This window comes from Somniosus microcephalus, chromosome 23 (genome assembly GCF_052327205.1).
Source record: "Somniosus microcephalus isolate GS21.2 chromosome 23, FLI_Smic_1.0, whole genome shotgun sequence".
In the NCBI taxonomy this organism is placed as follows: Eukaryota; Metazoa; Chordata; class Chondrichthyes; order Squaliformes; family Somniosidae; genus Somniosus; species Somniosus microcephalus.
The window spans coordinates 34,892,883-34,918,943 of record NC_141009.1 but is presented as its reverse complement, the minus strand read 5'-3'; the positions used below and the strand labels follow the sequence as shown (position 1 = coordinate 34,918,943).

The 26,061-nt window shown below is 48.0% G+C and overlaps 1 protein-coding gene across 4 annotated transcripts in view; it reads right to left on the bottom strand.

Annotated features, from left to right (window-relative positions):
• Positions 1-26,061, bottom strand: part of whrna (whirlin a) — a 260,942-nt gene that overhangs the window by 58,049 nt on the left and 176,832 nt on the right. For all 4 annotated transcript variants that reach the window (XM_085965766.1, XM_085965768.1, XM_085965767.1 and 1 more), the window contains one exon: positions 4,588-4,800. In XM_085965766.1, coding sequence (XP_085821892.1) covers positions 4,588-4,800 — 213 coding nt within the window. The remainder of the gene's footprint in view (positions 1-4,587; positions 4,801-26,061) is intronic.

The window sequence follows — 26,061 nt, the reverse complement described above, 5'->3', positions numbered from 1 at the left end:
GTGTCCAAGTCCATTTTCACATGGACTCCTGCTATCTGCAGTGTGACCCAGATAGTTTGTCGGTCAGCTTCCTTACTCATATTGTGAATTCTCAGACTACCCAGTTCCTTGCTGTTGGAGTCTGAATCCGAATTCTGTTCATCCGAACTCTTCTCAGCCACCTTGTTTACCTTGCTGTACTTTTCCGGCGGTGACTTTTTTTTGTTGCTGGTCTTCTTTCCTGACCGGCATACTTTAGCTATGTGACCAAGTTTGCCACATTTTCTACATTCCTGGTTTTTAAACCAGCATTGGTTCTGGTCGTGTGTTGTCTTCCCACAACGATAACATTTCGTTGTACCCGAAGTCATTTGATCCACGCTGAGTACCGCTGCCTTCAGCTGCATTTCCGCAGTGCCTCTCGCTGCGGCTTTGTGCGATGCTGCAATAAGGACAGCCTTATCAAGTGTAAGATCGTTCTCTTCGAGCAGTCGCTTTTGTGTTCCTTCCTTCGACAACCCGCACACGAACTTGTCTCTCAATGCCTCTGTCAGATTTTCCCCAAACTGACAGTATTTCGCTAGTCTACGCAGTTCAACCAAGTACTCCGCGTTGCTTTCCTCTTTCAGTTGCGTTCTCGCATAAAATTTGAATCGTTCCGCTAACATCAGCGGTGTGGGGTTCAAATGATCCTTCAGGACAGCAACAATATTAGCGAAAGTCTGATCCGCCGGTTTAGCTGGTGATAGAAGATGCTTCAATAGCCCGTATGTCTTCGCACCCATTGAGTTTAGTAAGGTTAGAGCTTTATCATCATTTGCTATTTTATTGGCCTTACAATATATCTCGATGCGTTCTACATACGTGGCCCAATCTTCCACATCGGAATCGAAATCGTTGATGTTACCACGCTTAGGCATCTTCACAATCTTTCTTAGAAACAACAACGAATTTTTCTTTAACTTTTTTTTTAAATGGCGGTTTCCCGCGCTTATCTTCTTCCCCGCCTCCGAGAATGGCGGTTTCCCGCGCTTGTCTTCTTCCCCGCCTAACTGGCGGCTTCCCGCGTTTCTTCCTCTGGTGGGAGGGTAAGCTTTGCCCTCGGGCGATGACCGCTGGCTTTCGGTTTATTCTGAAGCGCGAGAACAGCTGATTGAGTTCCTTGTTCCCTTTCCCGACAGGGGCAAACGGGCGCTGGGGACAACCAGTTGGCGGCGGACAGTTCCAGCTCTTGGTCCTTTGTGGAAAGCTGCTGTAAGCCGCTGGGCGGAAATCTCGCTCGGTCTCCCTCGCTCGGTCCCGTTCCCCCCTCGCTCGGACTCTGTCTCTCCCGCTCGCTCGGTCTCCCTCGCTCTCCCGCTCGCTTGGGCTCTGTCTCTCCCGCTCGCTCGGGCTCTGTCTCTCTCTCAGCAGTTTTCAATCTTGCCTCCCAGCCCTCTCGCAGTCCGGTCCTTTCCTCCCCTGGCTGCGGCTGAGTTCTCCGCGGTTTTATTCATTTATTTTTTTTATTTATTACCTCCCACGCCTTACGATCCCGGTCGCAGCGCCTCGCGGCCTCGGTAGCTGCCCGGCCTTTTTCACCGGTCGCGGTCGAGCTGTCTCACGACGCTGTTGCGTCTCCCAGCCCGCTTGTAGCCCGGTCTCTCACACCGGCTGCGTTCCCGCTTGTAGCCCGGTCTCTCACACCGGCTGCGTTCCCGCTTGTACCGCGGCTTCCGTGCCCTACGCTGCCCCAGTCTCAGCGCCTCTGGCCCTGACTTCTGTCCGGCTCCTTTCCCCCGGCCGTGGTCGAGTTCACCGCCCTTATATGTCCGTTTCTTTTTATTTTCTCCCCTACTCACAGTCAACGTGGCCGACTTGCTTCTCGTCGCTGATCGGCTCACTCACCACCGTGATAGAAGGGACGATCACTGCCTGTTGCTAATGGAAGGCTTCATGTCAGAATTCTTCCTTCTTTCTTGCTCTGCAGACTCGAGTCTTCTCTCAGCAGAATGACGAGGGCGGATGCCTCTTCTCGACGCTCGTTAACTGCTTCGGATGTATCTCTGCCGCAGGGTAAGATCGAACTCGTCGCCACTGTAAAGTCTGTGTGTTATATTGCGAATTACTACACAGACCACAAGAGTAAACTTTAACAGGACTTTACTATTCGAAGGTCAGGGCGGAACTGCCCAATAAATCATTACACAGCACTTATATACCGGTGTGGTCACCGCCGGTATTACAGTATACAGCAGCCAAGATAAAGTAGTGCAACCCCTAAAATAGTTCTCTTAAAGGTGGACGGTTACATACAATAATTCTCTTAAAGGTAGAATGGTTACATACACTACAGAGCCAATGTAGGTCAGCGAGCACAGTGGTGATGGGTGAACGGGATTTGGTGCGAGTTAGGACGGGGGGCAGCCGAGTTTTGGATGACCTCAAATGAGGAGTCATTTTGCAGGACCCCACTGCCAGTATGGGGTCGGGACAGACACAAGCATGGGTCAAAGAATGTTACCTATAGCGTTGCAGCCCCATTTCCAACCTGCTCGGCGCTGGCAGCAGAGTTTTGCAAAATGATCGGTTTGTTCCAATTTGTTCTTCGGATGTGTCAAGGCTGTATTTATTGCCCATCCTTGGCTGCTCTGAGGTTGTGTAGGTGGGCCTTTTCCTTCAACTGCTGCAGTCCTTGTGGTGATGGTGTTCCCACAATGGCGTTGAGTCAGGAATTCCAGGATATTGACCCCGAGTGCTTGTGCATTCGCACACACTAGATTATACTTGCATTGGAGGCAGTTCAGAGATGATTCACTAGCTTAATTCCAAAGATGAGGGGGTTGACGTATGAGGAAAGGTTGAGGAGGTTGGGCCTACACTCAATGGAATTTAGAAGAATGAGAGGTGATCTTATTGAAACATATAAGATACTGAGGGGGCACGACAAGGTAGATGCTGAGCGGATGTTTCCCCTCGTGGGGAAATCTAGAACTCGGGAGCATAGTTTCAGAATAAAGGGTCGCCCTTTTAGAACTGAGATGAGGAGGAAATTCTTCTTTCAGAGGGTCATAAATCTGTGGAATTCTCTGCCCCAGAGAGCCATGGAGGCTGGGTCATTAAATACATTTAAGTTGGAGATAGACAGATTTTTGCAAGATAAGGGAGTGAAGGGTTCTGGGGAGTGGGCAGGGAAGTGGCTTTGAGCCCAAGATCAACCATGATCTTATTGAATGGCGGAGCAGGCTCGAGGGGCCGAGTGGCCTATTCCTGCTCCTATTTCTTATGTTCTTATTTCTATGCTCACTGATGATGAATGAGTTATGTCCAGACCTTACTTCATTCACAATAGTATAATCATAGTATATTTGTTTTGATTAGAATTTAAAACATGAATCCACCATCCCAGGGCAAATTACAACAATAGAAAAATAAAATCTCCAGCAAAATAATTCTGCATAATAACACTTTAGATGTGCCACTTCCTCCTCAGAAGAATTGATTGGACAGACTATTAAATCCACAAAAAGAAAAGGAAAACAAGAGAGACAGGAGCATATTTCTGAACATGTTTCATCTGTCCTCTGGCGGCCTTTGCAGTGCAACATTTATTTATTCTGCTTGATTTCATATTTTAAAATTAAATTAGACAGCTCTGTGAGGGAAAGTCTTTCAGAGATGTTCCAGTTTGTCAGCCCTGCTGCTGTTCCCCTTCATATATGTGCAACACTGACTGTACAGCCAATTCTCCTGTTTTTCTTTGTCGTGACATTAGCTTCAAAGAATTTCTCAGATGTGTCAGTGAAGATGCCGGCTGAATTGTCGAAGTGAGGCCCTCTTTATTTTCAAATGAATCCAATACTACTTTCAAGCTACTTTTTGAAACAATCTAATGTTTTTATTGTAAAGCGTAAGTGAAGAAACGTTTTCTGATGATTGCCTGGCCAATTGCATGCTGGTATATTTTTCCGCAGAGTTCCTCACAGAGAGTTGGAGGCGAGAGCGAATCACAGTTCAGGCCACTTATGCACTTCTTTGTGACTGGTCAAAGCATGGAATTGATAGATGCCCAGAAAGAGGTCACATTCCATTCTCTGGAGCAGAAATGGGGCAAGGTATGGAAGAACGTTAGCTAAAAATAATGGGGGTGTGGCGGGGGGGGGGGGGACGAATTTATTTCTATAGGTTTAATTTCAGAACCTGCTTTTCTATAACTAAAATTAGCCCCCAGACAGAATACACTTTAAAAGGCTTTTCTCAAGGATTGCATCACCTAGAGACCCAGCCAAAACCTAACTGAAATACAAGGCTGAGTGTTGGAATTTCTCATGAGTAGTGGGAAATTTGGCTTCAATTACTATTTATTTGTTTTTAAAGCCTACAATCTGTGTCTTTTTAATGAATTGAAGTTCACACTTTTCTAACAATGCAAATTCAGGCAAAGATGTTGTCTGATGTGGTTAAGTCTGCAAAATGGACTCTCTTCTGCCCCCAATCTGGATGATAGCTCTAAGCTGAAGCAATAACTTGAAGAAGAATTGGAAGAAAATGACGAGTGAAAAAAGGCCAATTCTGTTTGTCAAACCACTTACTAGAAAATGACATTATAAACAACATTCAATAACATACCTTTGCATGTGTGTTTAGGAGCTCGAAGAGGGCCATAACCAAGGCCTGAACAGTTATATTGTTCTCCTTGTACTCATCAAGGTAGTAGGCCATGGTTGCCCGCTCGTGCTCATTGAGTAGATGCCGGGCTTGTTCATCCAGCATAGCACGTGCTTGGTTCACTAAGCTGCTCAGCATGACCTGCGACCCTGCCAAACCTTTGTAAAATATTGGCTGTGATCAAGTGAAAAAAGAAAGATCATTTAATTCAGGAATGAAAACCGCTGGTAATCTTGGCAATTCATCTAAACTGTTCCCCTTTGAAAAAAAAGCTCCTGACAGTTCAATTGGCCATGTACACTGTAAGATTATAAATGTATTGACTGTTTATAGCAACTTTTTGATGTTTCTTGTTATTTACTTTCTTAGATGTAGAATATATTGCACAATGGAGGAAATTCATGGAAGACTGAATGACACTTACTCTTCCAGTGGTTCTCATCACCTAAAACCTGAGCAGGTGTCTGAACACTTTTTTGATGTACAGCCATTTTAAGCTACATAATAGATGGTTTTATTAACAATGTGCGAGGACAGGCAAAATGAAGAAGCACTGCCAAATAAGATAGACACTATCAAGCAGGATTAAACCAGATTCATACGACAAGTGATTGATAAGAAGCAATTGCTTTTGTTGCAAGCACCAGCTTATTGCGCAGCACTCAAAAACCCAAATTAACTTCAACTCAAGCATTCAACAGGGCCATGAAATATTGCATATTCTTGTCATTGAACAACACGCAGTCCATACAGTAAGGGGCTGTCTTGCAGATTCGGAGTGAAGCAGTGCACATGGAATGCCATTCAATGCAGCAATTTGGTGCTTTGCGGTTAGAATATGTTTACTGCACAAAATACTTAAAAGGTGAAGGCAAAGCACACTTGGTGGACACAGCCTGCGTTACCTCATGTTTTCTTCTTCTTTGTACTAAGTGGCACATGCCCAAATCGGCACCTCTCTCTGAGGGCCTGCCTGCGACAGGGAATTTTGAATGTAAAACTGTCTTCTATCCCTGTGGCACAGGCTCCATGGCATTGTACTGTCATGTCACTTGTATCTGAATTTTAAAATAGTTTTGGGGAGTTTATCCAGTTGGAAAAGAAAGAGGGAACAAGTGCAAAGCTGAAAAGATTAAAAAAATTTTTTTTTTTTTTTTTTTAAACGAAAGCATATTTTAAGTAAGATTATCCAGTAGAGTCTGAGACAACAACAACTGGCATTTATATAGCACCTTTAACATCAGAAAATGTCCCAAGACGCTTCACAGGAGCGTTATCAGACAAAATGTGGCACCGAACCACGTAGAAAGATAATAGGAGAGGTTCAGAGATGCTCAGGGTCACCCACTATAGCCCTGAAGTGCCCTCAGCAGCCTTCCACCTTCCACGCTGTAGCCACCAGGGATACACTTCATAATAGCACGAAGGCAGGTAAACGAGCACACAATACAGGCATGAAGGACTTGCACAAGGTTGATTCTTAATTCAGCAAGTTAACTGTTATTCAAATAGAATTGAGTTGTTGTGGTAAAGATTTTTTAAAATCTGGATTAGGTATTGCTAATATTTGTAGTCAAGTGAGGGCAAAGCCCATGAGATCAGACTGCAGGAAGGTAATCAGATGGTGGTTGTGAGGACAGTAGTTATAAGGATGGTGAGACTGTTGGTATATTGGGGAGGGGAGGGATGGTTCAGATGTAATGCTCTTGTATTAGTTGTTCTCTAACAACTCTGGCAGATTGGGGGACTGGGGGTCACTCCTGCTCCTGCTCCTCTTCATGCTGCTCCCCCTCCTCCTCCAGCCCAAAAGGCAGACCTGCTAGACCTCCTGTGAGTAAAATAAAATATTCCCAAGGCAGACATGCAGTCCAGCCCCAGCACAAAGTTGTTCCAAGAACTCTCAGAGTGAGTAGTGGAAAGGAGAAAAAAGCCCCCAAAAGGCCCAGAAGTGAACTAGCAGCCTAAAACCAGCAACTAACCTGTATGGAAGGTATAAGCCCTTTAAGTAACATTCCTGCAGGGTCCTTGCTAACTGTTAGTGCCATGAGTTACTGGGCGAGATTAACACATGGCAAATCAGATGCGGAGACAGACCAATTTCACAAAAGGGTCCTTTATTTTATTATAATTATGTTTTTGCATTCTTCCAGCATACGCCCTATAAACCTACCAATCCAATAAGGCGGGTGGGCGCACTTGGCATGGGATGGGTATGTGTGTGCTGCCTGCCATGCTGGACGCTTAGGCACCTGTTTCATGCCTGACAAATGGGTGCGGCATGATCCAATTTCTAGGCCAGTGAGCTGGACACATTGAGGGGAGTTTTAACTTTGGCCGATAGTGTAAAATGCACAATATCAACCCCGCCACCTGCTAAACACCTCTCCTGATTTTATTTTCCATTGAATTCAACGGAGACGGAAACTGGGAGAGGCGTTTAACAGGTGAGCAAGCTGTTATCGCGCGTTTTACACCATTGCCCAATGTCAAAATGAACCCCATGGAGGGCTGCAGTTGCATCTGAAGCTCATACATGTGCCGTGCTTCTCTTAGTTCAAGGGCAAACTGGGCCTGCTGGGTAAGCGTGAGGGTCACAGTCTAAGGATAAGTGGTAAGCCATTTAGGACTGAGATGAGGAGCAATTTCTTCACCCAGAGAGTGGTGAACCTGTGGAATTCTCTACCACAGAAGGCAGTTGAGGCCAATTCATTCAATATATTCAAGAAGGAGTTAGGTATATTTCTTAAGGCTAAAGGGATCAAGGGATATGGGGAGAAAGCAGGGACAGGGTACTGAATTTGGATGATCAGCCATGATCTCATTAAATGGCGGAACAGGCTCTTCTATGTTTCTATGCACTGGGTGCACTGAAGCCACCTCTCACATTGCACTAGCACTGGAATGCTATTGCTCTTAATGTAACAGCAGCTTAGTACTGTGCGTAAAAACCTGAACACGGTCTCAGTAACCTTGCGGAAGCTGATCCGTGCGATTTCATTTCCCAGTTTAAACAGTAGAGTGTCCCAGATGAGATGAGCTACAGAGATGTGCATCAATCATTTTTTGCTTACCAGTGTGATCGTGCAGGCCTTTTTTTTTTAAAACTGATTTTGTTAGCAGTGGGATTGAATGGATTAATCAGACTTAAACCAACATCAGGTCCCTGCCTGTTACCCCAGGTAACTCGCTGTAGTCTATTAAACAATCAAAGGGCTCTGCACTTAATTTTTCAGCAAAGACACAAACAAAATCTGTGAAACAAGGCAAGATGAAAGGGCTTCTCCAGAAGAAATGATCTAAACAGTATGTATCAAAGTATATATATGCATGCTTCTGCTATGTAATGTCATTAATTTTACAATTTAGAAAGCACAATTAAATCACAAAGTTCTGCCGAATTTCAGTGCATTTGCCTGTGGGGCTCGAATGCAGATCTAGATTGGGATAATTTCTTTGGAGGGAAATGTAGCCACAATAGGGGAAGATGCCTTGCATGTGTTGGTCACACTGCGAGGATACTGGGAAGATTTCCTCTTTGCTTTTTCTGGCAAAATCGTAAACTGTTTTGTTTTAGAATACTTCAATGATTTTGCTATATCAAGTGAATGTAGGAAATGTTCCTGCAAGGTTCACGATGCTAACTTCCGTCCAAGTTATGGCGACGGAGAGGGAGAAGCTCCGAGAAAATTCTGGAACTCTCTCCCCCAAAAGGCTGTGGATGTTGGTGATCAATTGAAATTTTCAACACTGAGATTGATAGACTTTTGCCAGGTAAGGGTATCAAGTGATGTGGAACAAAGGCAGATATATGGCGTTAATGTACAGATCAGCCATGATATAACAGAATGGTGGAAAAGGCTCAAGGGGCTGAATGGCCTACTCCTGTTCCTATACTCCTTCACTGCATCACTGCAGCAATCTCATATCCTGCACCAGCCATTCTTGTGTTCTCTAACTGAAACTGAGGCTGGGATTTTACTAACCTCGGCGGGTCCTGACCCCACTGCTGACGCCTTCTGTCCTGTGCAGTGAAGGTTGGTGGTGTTGTTGTTGGTGCTGCTGGTGTTAGGGCTGATTGTAATGGGATTCTGAGGACCACGGTGAGAAAGTATAAAGGGCACCCATGCTGATGGAATAGATGGCAGGTAAAGTTAAGATGACAGAAGCGATCTGTCAATGGTGGGAGAGGTAATGAGGTCAGACTGGATGGAGACTTGTGTAAAGATGTGAAGCATGTTGAAACTGTTGCGGAAATGCAGTGAGGAAGAGCTTGTGGCTGAGGGAAGATAACTCTGTAAGGTGGGAGCTTTTACTTTACATTTGAAGCTGTCAACTCAACAGCTTATTCAATGGCCACTGAACTCCCGCCTCAGCTTGACACACATGGTCCACGACCAGCGTGAACACAGTGGGCGAGCTGTCAAATCAAAAGGTGAGTTCAAATGTATTCTTAATGATCTCTAAACAAGGTCATAATGACCTGAATTGGGTCCCCTGCCACTGCATGTCGGGTCTGCTCAGCGCTGACAGACCCGACATTGGGAAAGGCGCATGGCGGCAGGTTCACAGTGGGGTCCCAACCCACTGAGGAAAAAAAACACTTTCCCACCTGATCCACCACCGATAGCGCCCGCTGACCCCCCGGAAAATCTCGGCCTGACAGTTTAGCACGCAATTATCAACTGCTTTATTTTGTAGACGGTCCAAGCTCATTTCATTTAGGACCCTGTTACCAGCAGGGCAAAAAGACTTTCAGTGCAACCTAATTTTCAGAGATGTAATGGTGTATTCTGGCCATTGTGCCATCACCCAATAGCTTTACCAAAAACAAAACACACAGAAAGGGTTTCTAACTTTGAGAAGCCTGCGCACCCTGCACACGCTGTGACATTCTATCCAGCGAGGCTGTGGTTTTGGATAAAGCAATGTCCTGGACAGGAAGCCTTCTGGGAACAAATTGACTTCAGCACAGCACACATTGTGTGCCAGCATCCATGGCCGGAATTTTACCAGAGCTCAGATTGCGGGTTTGGAGGCGGGTCCACTGTCAAAATCACAAAGATGGACAGCGGGTCAGTATCCCGCTGTAAACCCGCCTCCTTGTCAGTTTCCCAAGTGTCGGGTCTGTCATCCCTGAACAGACCCGACACCAAGCGGCAGGTTAGCCAATTTAGATACTTAAAAGCTTGTTAAAAGGCAAGCAAGCACCATTTTCCCATGTACTTATCATTTAAAAGAAAGAAAAACTTGCATTTATATAGCGTCTTTCACGACCACCGGATGTCTCAAAGTGCTTTTCAGCCAATGAAGTACTTTTGAAGTGGAGTCACTGTTGTAATGTGGGAAACGCGGCAGCCAATTTGCGCACAGCAAGCTCCCACAAACAGCAATATGAAAATGACCAGATAATCTGTTTTTGTTATGTTGGGTGAGGGATAAATATTGGCCAGGACCGGGGATAACTCCCCTGCTCTTCTTTGAAATAGTGCCACGGGATCTTTTATGTCCACCTGAGAGAGAGCAGACGGGGCCTCGGTTTAACGTCTCATCTGAAAGACCAGGTTTTTAACGAGGTTCCCGGAGAGCGGGTATCACGTCAAGTAAGTATGTTGTGTTCTCAATGACTCCCCATTGCTGTGAATAGGTGACAGCTGCAAAAGTGGTATAAAACCTACCATTTCACAGTTGTACACTTTCCAATCTTACAAGCTGGAGCCTTCACGATTTGGAACCCACTTTTGAGCTGAATGCAGTTTGCAACTGTTGGGAGCAAACTCTCTATCCACTGTCACCTCCTTGGAACAACCTCTCTCACCAGTGACAGATCGCTTCTGTCATCTCAACTTCAGCTGCTATCTATTCCAGTAACATCGGTGCCCTTGAAAAAATCTCACCTTGGTCCTCAGAATCCCTTCACGATCAACCCCAGCATCAACATCACCAGGCACACCAACAACAATACCAACCTTCTCCGCAATCACTTGATACCGCACAGGACACAGGGCATCAGCACCCAACCACATTGCTGCCCGGGATGCCAGCAATGGCCTCACCATAGCCAGATTTACTTCACTTGATGCTGTACACCCTGGCTGCCACATGATGTGCCAGGTTGGCACCACCCCACACCAGTCCAAGCCATTCCTTTCACACTCATCAACATTGCGAGGGAGCACCCTTATGTCTCATTATTCACTGCAACTCACTAAGCCACTTCCAAGGGTGCATACAAATCTGTCCAAGAATGCAAAGTGTTGAAAATAAAGATTTCAATGTTTGACAGCTCATTACCAGAAACTTCACATGAACATTGGCTAAACCGCGCAAGTGCCTACCCTTGTGTATTGTTAGTTGGTATGCTTGCAGTAGGATGAGGGTGAGTGTGAGGGGTGGCTAATGAGATGGGGAAGTGATTGTAATGTATATACCTTTAAGGGGGTGTTAGATCCATGATTCTGAGAGTATGATGTTTTTCAATAACCACACGGATGCTGTAACTTAACAATCAACAGGTATTTACTGGAGTAGGGTAGTCTCAAGACTAGGGTACAGAGGCATGCTCAAGGCTTATATACAGGTGTGGTCACTGCCAGTACTACAGTATACAGGAGCTGTAAAAGTAGTTCTCTCTTAAAGGTACATACACTACAATTCCTCCCCTTTTAGATTAGTAGTACCCATAATGTTCAAATAACAATTAACACTTTAACATGTACATTAAACAACAATAGTCCATTTATAGATTCAGTCTTTGGGGCGGCTTCCTGATCCTTTCGGGATAGCGCCTTTCCTGAGGTTCTTGTTCTTGGTGCGGAGGCGATTCTGGCCCCTTTTCGTCGGTTATTTCATCTGTTTCCACTGCTACTGTTTCTGAAGTAGATGCTACCGGTATGTCGGGTTCATCTCCAGGGACGCAAGACATGGGGTTGACTCGTTCCTGTGACGCTAAGATCTGATCGACGTAGCGTCTCACAATGTTCTCCCCGACATCCACTGTGTACATTAACGGCCCCTGCCTTGTGCATATCGTTCCGGGTTGCCATTTCTCTGTTCGGTAGTCACGGGCCAAGACTGGTTGTCCTACATTGAAGCTCCTTGTCGGCTTTTCATTGATGTGCTGGAATTGTTTATCTTCAACATTTCTTCGCACATTTGGTCTGAGCAAGTCCAGACGAGATCTCAACCTTCGGTTAAAGAACATCATGGCCGGGGTCTGGTTGGTAACTGCATGTGTCGCGTTTCGGTAGGCTAATAAGAAATTGTCCACCTTATGCTGTAGTGGAATTTCATCGTCGCACGTGGCCTTTATCGCCTTCTTAAAGATTTGTACGAACCTCTCAGCCAATCCATTGGTGGCTGGATGATACGGGGCGGATGTGTAATGCCTTACCCCATTCCTTCTCATAAATTTTTGAAACTCTTCGGACACAAACTGTGGTCCATTATCAGAGCAAATCTGCCCTGGCAAGCCGTTCCTGGCAAATATGGTCCGTAGGACTGCAATCGTCTTCTCTGTAGTGGTTGAGGATATTTTTATCACCTCAGGCCATTTCGAATGAGCATCCACTGCTATTAAGAACATTGAGTCCATGAATGGACCAGCGAAATCAACTTGCACCCATTACCATGGAGAGGAGGGCCATTCCCATGGGTGTAGAGGGGCATGTGGTGGTGCATTTTGGACCTTCTTGCATCCTGAGCAGCTCTTTGTTAGGTCTTCGATTTGTTGATCGATTCCCGGCCACCACACATAAGCCCTAGCAAGGCTTTTCATTTTCACTCCCCCCAGATGACCTTCATGAAGCTCATTTAGCACTCTCTCCCTTAACTTAGGTGGAATCACCACTCTGGATCCACACATCACTGTCCCCTGGCATACTGACAGCTGTTCTCTTCTGGATGAGAATGCTGGCAACACTGAGTCGCCATGTGTTGGCCATCCCCTCACCGTCAAATCATATACCCGAGACAGCGTCGGATCATTGCGGGTCTCCTTCTCTATATCCGCGTTCGTTACTGGCAATCGTTCAATTATTGACGAATAAAATATCTCGATAGGATACACTCCTGGTGCTTCCTCCACAGTAGGCAGTGGCAGGCGCAATAGCCCATCAGCGTTTCCATGCTGTTTCGTGCTTTTATATTCTATTTCATATTGATTCGCCCCTAGAAACAGGGACCATCTTTGTAACCGTTGTGCAGTCATCACTGGAACGCCCTTCTTAGGATTAAAGAGGGAGACAAGTGGTTGGTGGTCAGTCAGCAAGGTGAACTTCTGCCCATGCAGATAGTGGTTGAATTTTTTTACTCCCCATACTAGGCTGAGGGCCGCCCTGTCAATCTGGGCGTAGTTGCGCTCGGCTGAGGTTAGTGACCGAGACGCAAAGGCTACTGGCCTCTCCAACCCGTCTGGGAATTTGTGCGACAGCACCGCTCCAAAACCATAGGGTGATGCATCACATGCCAAACGAATTGGTAGTGCTGGGTTGAAATGGGCCAACACCTCCTTTGATGTGATCAATTCTTTACACTTCTGGAAAGCTCGTCTACGTTCATCATTCCACTTCCATGGTACCCCTGTTTGCAGTAGGGTGTTCAGTGGGTGTAATACCGTGGACAAATTTGGTAAGAACTTATGGTAGTAGTTTACCAGCCCGAGAAACGATCTCAGTTGTGACACATTTTCCGGTGCTGGAGCCTTGACTACTGCCTCAATCTTTTCAGGGGACTTATGTAAGCCCTCTTCATCGATGACGTGGCCACAATACGAGATCTGCTTCTGGAAAAACTCGCACTTGTGGCGATTAGCTCGTAGCCCATATTCCTTTAATCTGGTGAGCACCTTCTCCAAGTTGGCGAGGTGATCACTGTCATTTTTGCCCGTGACCAGGATGTCGTCCAAATAACACTGGGTCCCTGGAATCCCTTGCAGGACTTGATCCATCGCCCTTTGCCAAATAGCCGGAGCCGATGCTACCCCGAACACCAGCCGGTTGTATTGATAGAGACCTTTATGAGTGTTAATCGTAAGGTATTGTTTCGAGGCTTCTACCTCCATTTGCAAGTACGCCTGGGCTTGCATTTTCCTCTATTTTAATCATTGCTGTTATGCCTTTTAGTGTTCCGAGTCCCTCCTGGAACACTTCTTTTGCGTCAGTTAGCATTTTTGACAGTCGTCCAGGTGTGACGTCGTCATCCTTTTTGGCCTCAACCTTCAGTGCCTGTATGGAATGCCAATCTAATTGTATCTTCCGGATCCATTCACGTCCTAGTAGTGGTGGTCCTCCATCTGGCAATACATATATGTCCATTTTAGGTATTTCCTGGCCGTTATATATCACTTTCACCCTTATTTTTCCTTTGGGGTAGACTTTTTGCCCCGTGTACGTCTTCAAGACAATCTCTGTAGCTTTCAAGGGTATATGTGAAAATAGCCGCTTGTAGTCCCTTTGGTTTATGACTGTTAGGGCTGATCCTGTGTCCAATTCCATTTTCACTTGGACTCCGTCTATCTTGAGGTAACCCAGATAGTCTGGTGATCCTCCATTTTGGTTACCTTATGTATTTTCAGACAACCCAGCTCCTTGCTTCTGGAGTCTGTGTCACTTTTCTGTTCATCTGAACTACTGTCCATCACCTTGTGTACCTTTTTGTACTTCTCCTGTGGAGATTTCTTACTGTTGGTTTTCTTCCCAGACCTGCAGACTCTTGCTATGTGTCCTGCTTTTCCACACTGTCTGCACACTTGGTCCTTGAACCAACAATCCTTCTGGTCGTGTGTTGTTCTGCCGCAGCGATAGCACTTCCCTGTCCCATAGGACATTTCATTGGTGCCATATTCTTGCGGTCTCCATTGTATCTCTGCAGCGCCCCTTGCGGCTGCTTCGTGTGATACTGCCATACTGAAAGCCTTGTCCAGCGTAAGATCCTTTTCTGATAGAAGCTGTTTCTGGGTTCCTTCACTTTGCAGCCCACACAAAAACTTGTCCCTTAACGTATCTGCTAGTCCCGCTCCAAACTGGCAGTGTTTCGATAGCTTGCGCAGTTCCGTTAGGTACTCAGCATTGCTTTCGTGTTTGTGTTGGTTCCTTTTATGGAACTTAAATCGTTCTGCTATCAGCAGCGGCGTGGGGTTTAAGTGGTCCTGTAGGATTTCTACTATGCTTTTGAAATTCTTGTTCACCGGCTTCTCTGGGGTTATTAAGTTTCGCAGTGACCCATAAGTTTTTGCACCCATGGAATTTAACAAAACCAGTGCTTTCCTAGCATCTGGCACTTCATTCGCCCTGCAGTACACCTCAATACGCTTCACATATGTCGCCCAATCTTCGACTTCATTGTCGAACGTAGAGATACTGCCACTCTTCGGCATCCCTGGGTGTGATTTAACTGTCAAAAATGGCGTCTCCCGCACTTCCCCTTCTTCTCCGCTGGCACAAAATGGCGTCTCCCGCGCTTTCCTTCCTTCCCGCGCTCGCCCTTCTTCTCCGCTGCAGCTTCTAAAAATGGCATCTCCCGTGCTCTTCCTTCTTCTCCGCGGCTCAATGGCGTCTCCCGCGCTCTCCCTTCTTCTCCCCGTGGACACTGTTCAGCCCTTGAGCCCTGGCTGTGCTCTGCGCATTTTTTTTTTTTTTTTTGTGCGCCTTTCCCGTTTCTGCCGCTCGGTCCTGAACCCGGCTGTTGCTTTACCCTCTCTCTCTCCGTTGTGTTTTTCCTCGACGCCGCTCGGTTTTCAAACCCCGGCTGCGCCCTGTGCGCTTCACCCTCTGTCTTACCCCGTCGACGCTGCTCGGCTTTCTCTCCGCCGTCGGTTGGCTCCAGCCGCCACTGTCCGGGAAGGGTCTGTGCTGTACCTGTTGTCACTCTATTGCTGATCGTCGTGGCTGGGGAACCAAGCCTGGCTCTCCACAGCCTCCCCTGCGATGTTCACACTCTGCCGGACGACTGGGTGGTTGCTCGTGGTCGACGCCTGTGCTTCTGGCCTCGACTTTCTTCCACCGCCCTCCCGGAGTGAATCCTCGAAGGGAAATGCAGAGTTGCAGGTAGATTCGAATCGACACTTGTCGCCACTGTTAGAACCGTGATTCTGAGAGTATGATGTTTTTCAATAACCACACGGATGCTGTAACTTAACAATCAACAGGTATTTACTGGAGTAGGGTAGTCTCAAGACTGGGGTACAGAGGCATGCTCAAGGCTTATATACAGGTGTGGTCACTGCCGGTACTACAGTATACAGGAGCTGTAAAAGTAGTTCTCTCTTGAAGGTACATACACTATAGGGGGGAACTATCTTTTACAGCTCATGTATACTGCAGTACCGGCAGTGACCACACCTGTATATAGCCCTGAGTAGTAATCTGTACAGATCAGTTCCAATGTGAGCCACATTGAGTAAACACCTGTTGTACCGTTCTCCTGTAGTCTGTGTCTTACTTTACACAGACACAACATTGGCGACGAGGCAAGTTCGAACCTACCTGCAACTCTGCATCACCTCCCGGGGATTCGTTCCTGGAGATCAGTGGATTGGAGGTCTGTGGTAAACCACTGTTGTTAGTATTGTTGTTCACTGTTAGTACTGTTGTTCACTCTTGCATATTGTTGTACTTGTCTGTGCATGCCTCAGCTGACTCCGCCCCTGGCTCCACCCTCATGGCTGGGTATAAAGGTCGCTGCTCAGAAGCCTCCAGCCCTTTTGGATACCAGGCAACCACAAGAGGCATGCTCTGTTCTTTGGTAATAAAAGCCTGTTTATTACTTTCTCAATCTCCAGTCTTTTGTAGCAATTGATAGTGCATCAATTTTATTACCAAAGTTAAATGTTGGCTGCGGATGCTGATCAACCGATGGCGCAAAACGCTGAGCAGCAGGCACTGCTGCGAGCCCTCAGACCAACATGCCTGGACCTAGACCCCCAAGAAGCGGGTTCGTCGACTAAATTCGCACAATGGCTGCGTTGCTTTGAGGCGTATCTGGAAGCCTCGACCGTGACTCTTGATGAAAATAAACTGAAAATCCTGGCCTCGAAGGTGAGCCACCAAGTCTATACTTTAATCCAAGATGCGACGACCTACGCGGCGGCTATCGACCTACTGAAAGGGCAGTATGCACGCCCGGTTAACACGGTCTATGCCAGGCACCTTTTAAGATCTCGCAGACAGCAGCCCGGGGAATCGGTGGAAGCCTTCCTACGGGCACTGCGGGTACTCGGACGCGGCTGCGACTGCAAGGAAGTATCGGCCGCGGCACATGCGGAGGGATTGATACGAGACGCTTTCGTTGCGGGTCTAAGGTCCGACTACTCCCGGCAGAGGCTGCTGGAGAAGGGTGAAATAGACCTGACAAAGGCAGTGTCCCTCGCGCTCTCGCTCGACGCGGCCCACAGAAATATGGACGCTTTCTCCCCTCATCGCCCCGCGCCGTGGACGCCGCAATCTTGGGCCATGGGACCGCCACCTCCGACTGCTGCAGCGATGTCCAAGGCACAAAAATGCTATTTTTGTGGCCAAGCTAAACACCCTAGAGCACGCTGCCCCGCGAAGAATGCTACCTGCTCCGGCTGCGGGAAGAAAGGTCACTACGTTAGCGCCTGCAAAGGGAAGACCGCTAACGCCAGCAGCGCTGCATGCGAACCGTGGGCGCAGCCATCTTGTCTGCCATCTTGGGCTCCCCCAGCCGCGTGGGGATCGGGACCGTGGGCGCCGCCATTTTGTCCGCCATCTTGGACGCCTCCGACTTCAACCACGGGGGAGCCGGACTCAACCACCGCCTCATCTGACGACCACATCGACTCGCTCGACCATACGCTGGCCTCCGTGACGCTGGACCAATCTCTCCCTCATCAACTGTCCAGGTCCATGATGGATATTACGGTAAACGGCCGCGCCACTACCTGCCTTTTTGACAGCGGGAGCACGGAGAGCTTTATCCACCCCGACACGGTGCGCAGTTACTCTCTCCCGGTCCTGCCGACGCGCCATCGGATCTCTTTGGCTTCCAAAGCCCAGTCAGCGGACGTCGGTGGCTACTGTGTAGTGACCCTTTCAGTAAGGGGCACAGAATACAAAAATTTTAAACTTCTGGTCCTGCCCCATCTCTGCGCTGCCGTTCTACTGGGGTTGGATTTTCAGTGCCACCTTAAGAGTGTCACATTAGCGTATGACGGACCCCTCCCCCCACTCACAGTCTGCAGCCAGCAGCTTTTAAATCGCCCGCCGTGCACCATTTGCAGCCTCTCCACCCTTAAAGTCCCCCCCCCCTCCTTGTTCGCTAACCTCACCCGCGACTGTAAGCCCATCGCTACCAAAAGCAGGCGTTACAGTGTTGGGGATAGGAGCTTCATTAAATCCGAGGTAGCGAGACTCCTGAAGGAAGGGATTATTGAAAGTAGCACCAGCCCATGGCGAGCACAAGTGGTGGTAGTGAAGACTGGCGAAAAACAGCGCCTAGTTATTGACTACAGCCAGACGATCAATCGCTACACCCAACTAGATGCATACCCACTCCCCCGCATATCTGACATGGTCAATCAGATAGCACAATACCGGGTGTTCTCGACGATTGATCTGAAGTCGGCATACCACCAGCTCCCCATCAGGGCTGAGGACCGCCAGTACACAGCTTTTGAAGCTGACGGTCGGCTCTATCACTTTCTCAGAGTTCCCTTCGGCGTCACCAACGGAGTTTCTGTCTTCCAACGGGAGATGGACCGGATGGTTGACCAGAACGCGCTCCAGGCCACTTTCCCATATCTAGACAACGTCACCATCTGCGGCCACGACCAGCAGGACCACGACGTTAATCTAGAGAAATTCCTCCGGACGGCCCAGCGGCTGAATCTCACATACAACAAAGACAAATGTATGTTTCGTACTACGCGCCTCGCTATTCTTGGCTGCGTAGTGGAGAACGGAGTCATCGGCCCAGACCCCGATAGAATGCGCCCCCTTATGGAGCTCCCCCTCCCCCACTGCCAGAAAGCACTGAAGAGATGCCTGGGGTTTTTCTCTTACTATGCTCAGTGGGTGCCCAACTATGCGGATAAAGCCCGACCCCTCATCAAGTCCGCCTCCTTCCCCCTGACAGCAGAGGCCTGTGCAGCCTTCACTCTCATAAAAGGAGACATTGCGAAGGCCACAATGCACGCTGTGGATGAGTCCCTTCCTTTTCAAGTGGAGAGCGACGCATCCGACTTTGCCCTAGCTGCAACCCTTAACCAGGCGGGGAGACCCGTGGCCTTTTTCTCAAGGACCCTCCAGGGCCCCGAGATTCGACACTCCTCTGTCGAAAAGGAGGCCCAGGCCATTGTGGAAGCCGTGCGACATTGGCGGCATTACCTGGCCGGAAAACGATTTACCCTGCTCACTGACCAGCGTTCAGTGGCTTTTATGTTTCATAATAAGCAGCGGGGCAAAATCAAGAATGACAAGATCTTAAGGTGGAGAATCGAACTCTCCACCTACAATTACGATATCTTGTACCGGCCCGGGAAACTCAATGAGCCCCCAGATGCCCTATCACGTGGTACGTGCGCCAACGCGCAGGTTGATAGGCTACAGACCCTCCACAATGACCTCTGCCACCCGGGGGTCACCAGGTTCTTCCATTTTATCAAATCCCGTAACCTGCCCTACTCCATCGAGGAGGTCAGGACCATGACCAGGAACTGCCAGATCTGTGCCGAGTGCAAGCCGCATTTTTATAGGCCAGACAGAGCGAGCCTGATCAAAGCCACGCGCCCCTTCGAGCGGCTGAGCATCGATTTTAAAGGGCCCCTCCCCTCCTCTGACCGCAATGTGTACTTCCTCAATATAATTGATGAGTACTCCCGTTTCCCGTTTGCCATCCCTTGCTCGGACATGACCAGTACCACGGTCATTAAATGTCTGAATGACCTCTTCGCCTTGTTCGGTTTCCCTAGCTATATCCATAGCGACAGGGGCTCATCTTTTATGAGCGACGAACTTCGGCAGTACCTGCTCGCGAGAGGCATTGCTACAAGCAGGACCACCAGCTACAACCCCCGGGGTAACGGCCAGGTGGAAAGGGAGAATGCGACAGTCTGGAAGGCAGTCCTTTTAAACTTAAAATCTAAGGGCCTTCCGACCTCCCGCTGGCAGGAGGTCCTCCCTGCGGCGCTCCATTCCATTCGGTCGCTGCTCTGTACACCCACCAATGCCACTCCTCACGAGAGAATGTTCTCCTTCCCCAGGAAGTCCACGTCGGGGATTTCGCTACCAACATGGCTGACTTCTCCAGGTCCCGTCCTACTGCGGAAGCACGTGAGGACCCATAAGGCGGACCCCCTGGTCGAGAGGGTGAGCCTCCTCCACGCCAACCCGCAGTATGCTTACGTGGTGTACCCGGACGGGCGGGAGGACACAGTCTCCATTCGAGACCTCGCACCTGCAGGTGCTCCTGAAACACCCTCTTCGCCACCCACCGCTACTCCTGCCTACCCCCAGGACACAGTCCCCGCACGAGACCTCGCACCTTCGGGTGCCTCTGAGAGACCACCATTGCTACCTCCCATTACCCATGCTCTGACCCCTGTAGACGGCATGCAGCAGCCCCAGGGTCCGCCACCTGCTACACCTCCTCTGAACGAGACACCGGGTTCACCATTGGATGCTGCACCATCACCGCCGCTGCTGCGACGCTCAGGACGGCTTACAAGGCCTCCTGATAGACTTCAGTACACGAATTTTTAGTGCACTTCACCCCGCCGGACTCAATTCTAAACAAGGGGTGAATGTGGTAAACCACTGTTGTTAGTATTGTTGTTCACTGTTAGTACTGTTGTTCACTCTTGCATATTGTTGTACTTGTCTGTGCATGCCTCAGCTGACTCCGCCCCTGGCTCCACCCTCATGGCTGGGTATAAAGGTCGCTGCTCAGAAGCCTCCAGCCCTTTTGGATACCAGGCAACCACAAGAGGCATGCTCTGTTCTTTGGTAATAAAAGCCTGTTTATTACTTTCTCAATCTCCAGTCTTTTGTAGCAATTGATAGTGCATCAAGGTCAAGGCCAGAGACTTGGGCGTCGACCATGGGCAACCGCCCAGTCATCCAGCAGAGACTCGAGAATTGCGGGGGAGGCTGTCGAGAGCCAGGCTTGGCTTTCCAGTTGAGGTGGTCCAGCGAAACGGGCTGGAAACAAGTAGTGCGCAGACCCTTCCCGGACAGTGGCGGGCTAGAGCCCAACCGAGCGGCATAGCAAAGGGCCGAGCAGCGTCGACGGGGGAGAGAGAGAGAGGGCAGAGCGCACAGGACGCAGCCGGTGTTCAGGGGCCGAGCAGCATCGAAGAGAGGGAGAGAGAGACGCGCAGAAACCCACGAGGCGCCGCCATTGCCATGAGGACCGCCGAGAGCGGCGTTGGCAGCAGCGCAGGAGAAGCGTGCGAAACCTACAGGGTGCCGCCATTGCCACGAGAACCACCGGGAGCGGCGTTGGCAGCAGCGGGGGAGGAAGGAAAGCGCGGGAGATGCCATTTTAAGCCATTGGGAGATGCCATTTTAAACCACACCCAAAATGCCGAAGAGTGGCAGTATCACCGCATTTGACAATGAAGTCGAAGATTGGACTACATATGTCGAATGAATAGAGGTATACTGCAAGGCAAATGAGGTGTCAGATGACAAGAAAGCGTCGGTATTGTTAAATTTAATGGGTGCAAAGACATATGGGTTATTACGAAATCTAGTAACCCCAACGAAGCCAATGGAAAAGAGTTTTGAAGACATAGTAACGATACTACAGGAACATTTAAACCCCACACCGCTGCTGATAGCAGAAAGATTCAAGTTTCACAAACGGAACCAGCATAAGGATGAAAGCAATGCTGAATATTTAACAGAACTGCGCAAACTATCGAAACACTGCCAGTTTGGAGCGGGACTGGCAGATACCTTAAGGGACAAGTGTGTGTGCGGGCTTCAAAGTGAAGGAACCCAGAAACGGCTTTTATCTGAAAAGGACCTTACGCTGGAAAAGGCTTTCAGCATTGCAGTATCATATGAAGCAGCAGCACGGGGCACTGCAGAGATACAACAGAGACCGCAAGAATATGGCACAAACAAAATGTCATATAGAACAGAGAAGTGCTATCGCTGCGGCAGAACAACACACGACCAGAATGATTGCTGGTTCAAAGACAAAGTGTGCAGACAGTGTGGAAAAGTAGGACACATAGCACGAGTCTGCAGGTCGGGAAAGAAAACCAGCAATAAGAAACCTACCAAAGGAAAGTACAAGAAGGTACATAAGATGACGGAGAATAGTTCAGATGAACAAAAGAGTGATAACGACTCCGAAAGCAGGGAACTGAGTTGTCTGAAACTACATAATGTGATCACAACAGAGGATCACCGAACCATTTGGGTCACTCTCAAGATAGCAGGAGTCCAGGTAAAGATGGAATTCGACACAGGATCAGCCCTAACAGTCATAAACCGACGGGACTACGAGCGGCTATTCTCACACATACCCTTGAGACACACAAAAATTATTTTGAAGACGTACACGGGGCAAAAAGTCTACCCCAAAGGAAAAATAAGGGTGACCGTTATATATAACAGTAAGGAAACACTAAAACTAGACCTGTATGTATTGCAAGATGGAGGACCACCATTACTGGGACGTGAATGGATCCGGAAAATACAACTGGATTGGCATTCCATACAGGCACTGACTGTGGCTGACAAAAAGGTTGACGACGTCACACCTGGGCGACTGTCAAAGATCCTAACTGATACGAAAGAAGTGTTCCAGCAAGGACTCGGAACACTAAAAGGCATGACAGTGACGATTAAAATTGAAGAAAACGCAAGCCCAACATTTTTTAAGCCGTCGAAGCAGAGCTGGAGAGTCTGGAATGTTCAGGTGTACTGTCCAAGGTAGACTGGAGCGAGTGGGCTACACCCATCATCCCTGTGATGAAAAAGTCGTTGAGCAGCACGCCTGGGGAACCAAGGAAGGTTCGCATCTGTGGGGACTTTAAGGTAACAGTGAACCCGGTCCTTCACACCGTACAATATCCACTTCCGCGGATTGAAGATATTTTCGCCTCGCTATCTGGAGGGAAACGCTTCACTAAGATTGATCTGGCCCAGGCGTATCTGCAAATGGAGGTAGAAGAAGCATCAAAAAAATACCTCACAATCAACACCCATAAAGGTCTCTACCAATACAACCGGCTGGTATTCGGGGTAGCATCAGCTCCGGCTATTTGGCAGAGGGCAATGGAACAAGTCCTGCAAGGGATCCCAGGGACCCAGTGTTATTTGGACGACATCCTGGTCACGGGCGAAAATGACAGTGATCACCTTGCCAACCTGGAGCAGGTGCTCACTAGATTGCAGGAATATGGGCTCCGAGCTAACCGCCCCAAATGTGAGTTTTTTAGAAAACAGATCTCGTATTGTGGCCACGTTATCGATAAAGAGGGGTTACATAAGTCCCCAGAGAAGATTGAGGCAGTAGTCAAGGCTCCAGCACCGGAAAATGTGTCACAACTGAGGTCGTTCCTCGGGCTGGTAAACTACTACCATAAGTTCGTGCCAAATTTGTCCACAATACTACACCCACTGAACACCCTACTGCAAACTGGGGTGCCATGGAAGTGGAGTGACGAATGTAGACGATATTTCCAGAAGAGCAAAACACTAATCACATCGAAAGAGGTATTGGCCCATTACAACCCAGCATTACCAATTCGGTTGGCATGTGATGCGTCACCCTACGGCATTGGAGCGGTGCTGTCGCACAAATTCTCGGACGGCTCAGAGAGGCCAATAACCTCAGCCGAGCGTAACTACGCCCAGATTGACAGGGAGGCCCTCAGCCTAGTGTGGGGAGTCAAAAAGTTCAATCACTATCTGCACGGGCAGAAATTCACCTTGCTGACAGATCACCAGCCTCTTGTCTCCATTTTTAATCTGAAGAAGGGTGTTCCGGTGATGACTGCGCAACAACTACAAAGATGGTCACTTTTTCTAGGGGCGCACCACTATGAGATTGAATATAAGGGCACGAAACAGCATGGAAATGCTGATGGGCTACCACGCCTGCCACTGCCTACTGCGGAGGAAGCACCAGCAGTGGATCCTGTCGAAATATTCCATTCGACTATCGTTGAATACCTACCGGTAACTAACGCTTGTATCGAAAAGGAAACCCGAAATGACCCGACACTGTCTCGGGTATATGATTTGACGGTGAAGGGATGGCCAGCACATGGCGACTCACTGTTGCCAGCATTCTCGACAAGGAGAGAACAGCTGTTAGTGTGCCGGGGGACCTTGATGTGTGGATCCTGAGTGGTAATTCCACCCAAGTTAAGGGATAGAGTGCTCAATGAGCTTCATGAGGGTCATCTGGGAGGGGTAAAAATGAAAAGCCTAGCCAGGGCTTATGTGTGGTGGCCGGGAATCGATAAACAAATCGAGGACCTGACCAAGAGCTGCTCAGGATGCCAGAAAGTCCAAAATGCACCACCACAGGCCCCTCTACACCCATGGGAGTGGCCCTCATCTCCATGGCAACGGGTGCATATTGATTTTGCTGGTCCATTCATGGACTCAATGTTTTTAATAGCCGTGGATGCGCACTCGAAATGGCCTGAGGTCATCAAAATGTCCTCCACCACCACGGAGAAAACTATTGCAGTCCTACGGACCATTTTTGCCAGGAATGGCTTGCCAGAACAGATTTGCTCCGACAACGGACCACAGTTTGTGTCCGAAGAGTTCCGGAGGTTCTTGAAAAAGAATGGGGTAAGGCATTACACATCCGCCCCGTATCATCCAGCCACAAATGGATTGGCTGAGAGGTTCGTACAAACCTTTAAGAAGGCAATAAAGGCTATGTACAATGACAACATTCCGCTGCAGCACAAGGTGGACAATTTCCTGTTTGCCTACTGTATTGATTTTTATGTGGGTTCAATGACGACACATTCATGAAAGAGAATGTCTTTTAATCTAAAGTTTGTTCAACTCAGTTAACAGCATTACAGGAGACACCATCTTTGAGATCCATCTAAAACCAAACTAAACTAAACTGCTTGTCTCTCACATGCCCTCTGCTGGTCAGGCATAAATAATCAAACAGGCAAATATGCTGGTAAGGCATCATAATCAAACAGGCAAATACCATCACTATTTGCTGATATCATTACATCTCCCTTTCTTAAAACAGAAGTATTTTACTTTTATCTATTCTGATCGTGTGTTCTCCTGGAAGGCAGCCTAGACCCTGAAATAGGTCATTGTACTCTTTCATGAGTTCATCATAGACTGTCTCTCCTTCGCTTTCCACAACGAGGACTCTCTTTACCAGGTTCAGTCTCTCACAGGCTATTAAACCTAGTATGGCCTGCACATCCTTTGGCACCACGATTAATGCTAGCGTGTGCTCTCTGTCCTTGTGTGTCACTTTGACAATGCATTTTCCTTTCACTGGTATATCAGTACCTGAGTATCCTGTCACTTTCACTTTTATTCCATGTATCTTTGATCTGGGTCTAATTTTCTTAAAATCAGTCTCTGATATCACATTAACTTGCGCTCCAGTATCCAATTTAAATGGAATGTGTATGTCATTCACTTTTAGTGTCAACATCCAGTCTCTTTTTTCTTTTTTGTTTTCAGACACAACGTCTACATAGAACTCCTCTATCTCGCTTTTATCTACTGCATGGACCTTGCTTTGTTGCGCTTGGTTCTTGCAGCAACGGGCATAATGGTTGTTTTTGTTGCAACTATTGCATGTTTTACCATATGCTGGACACTTTCTTGGTGTATGCTGTGTACCGCATCGACTACATGACTTTCGATTGCCCCTTTCATTTTTGTTCGCTGGCCACGCCTCTTTTTTCACATTGGCGCTCTTTTTGTTAAACGGTTTGTGTCCGTTCTTTCTCACTGCATCCACATTGCAGCTACTGTCACTGAACAGCTCCTTTGCCTGCGACTTCACAATCTCTGTAGCCCTACACAGTGCTATGGCTTTTCCCAGGTCTAGATCTTGCTCTCTTAGCAGTCTTTCCCTTAGACCATTATCTGGAATACCACACACCAGTCTGTCTTTTATCAGCGAGTCTGTCAGTCCCCCAAATTCACACGTTTTGCTTCTGTTTCTCAGTTCAGTCACATACTGATCAATAGTCTCTCCCGTTTTCTGTACACATGTGAAAAATCTGTGCCTCTCAAACGTCACGTTACATTTAGGTATGCAGTAGGCCTCAAACTGTTCCATTATTTTATCCAACTTCATTTTGTCTCCATCAGCAGCGAATGTGAAGTTATTATACACCTCCAGCGCTTCATCACCCACGACATGTAAGAACACTGATGCTTTCATTTTATCACTTTTCTCGTCAGCTCCGATTGCCGCTAAATACAACTCCAAACGTTGTTTGAACCTCCTCCAATT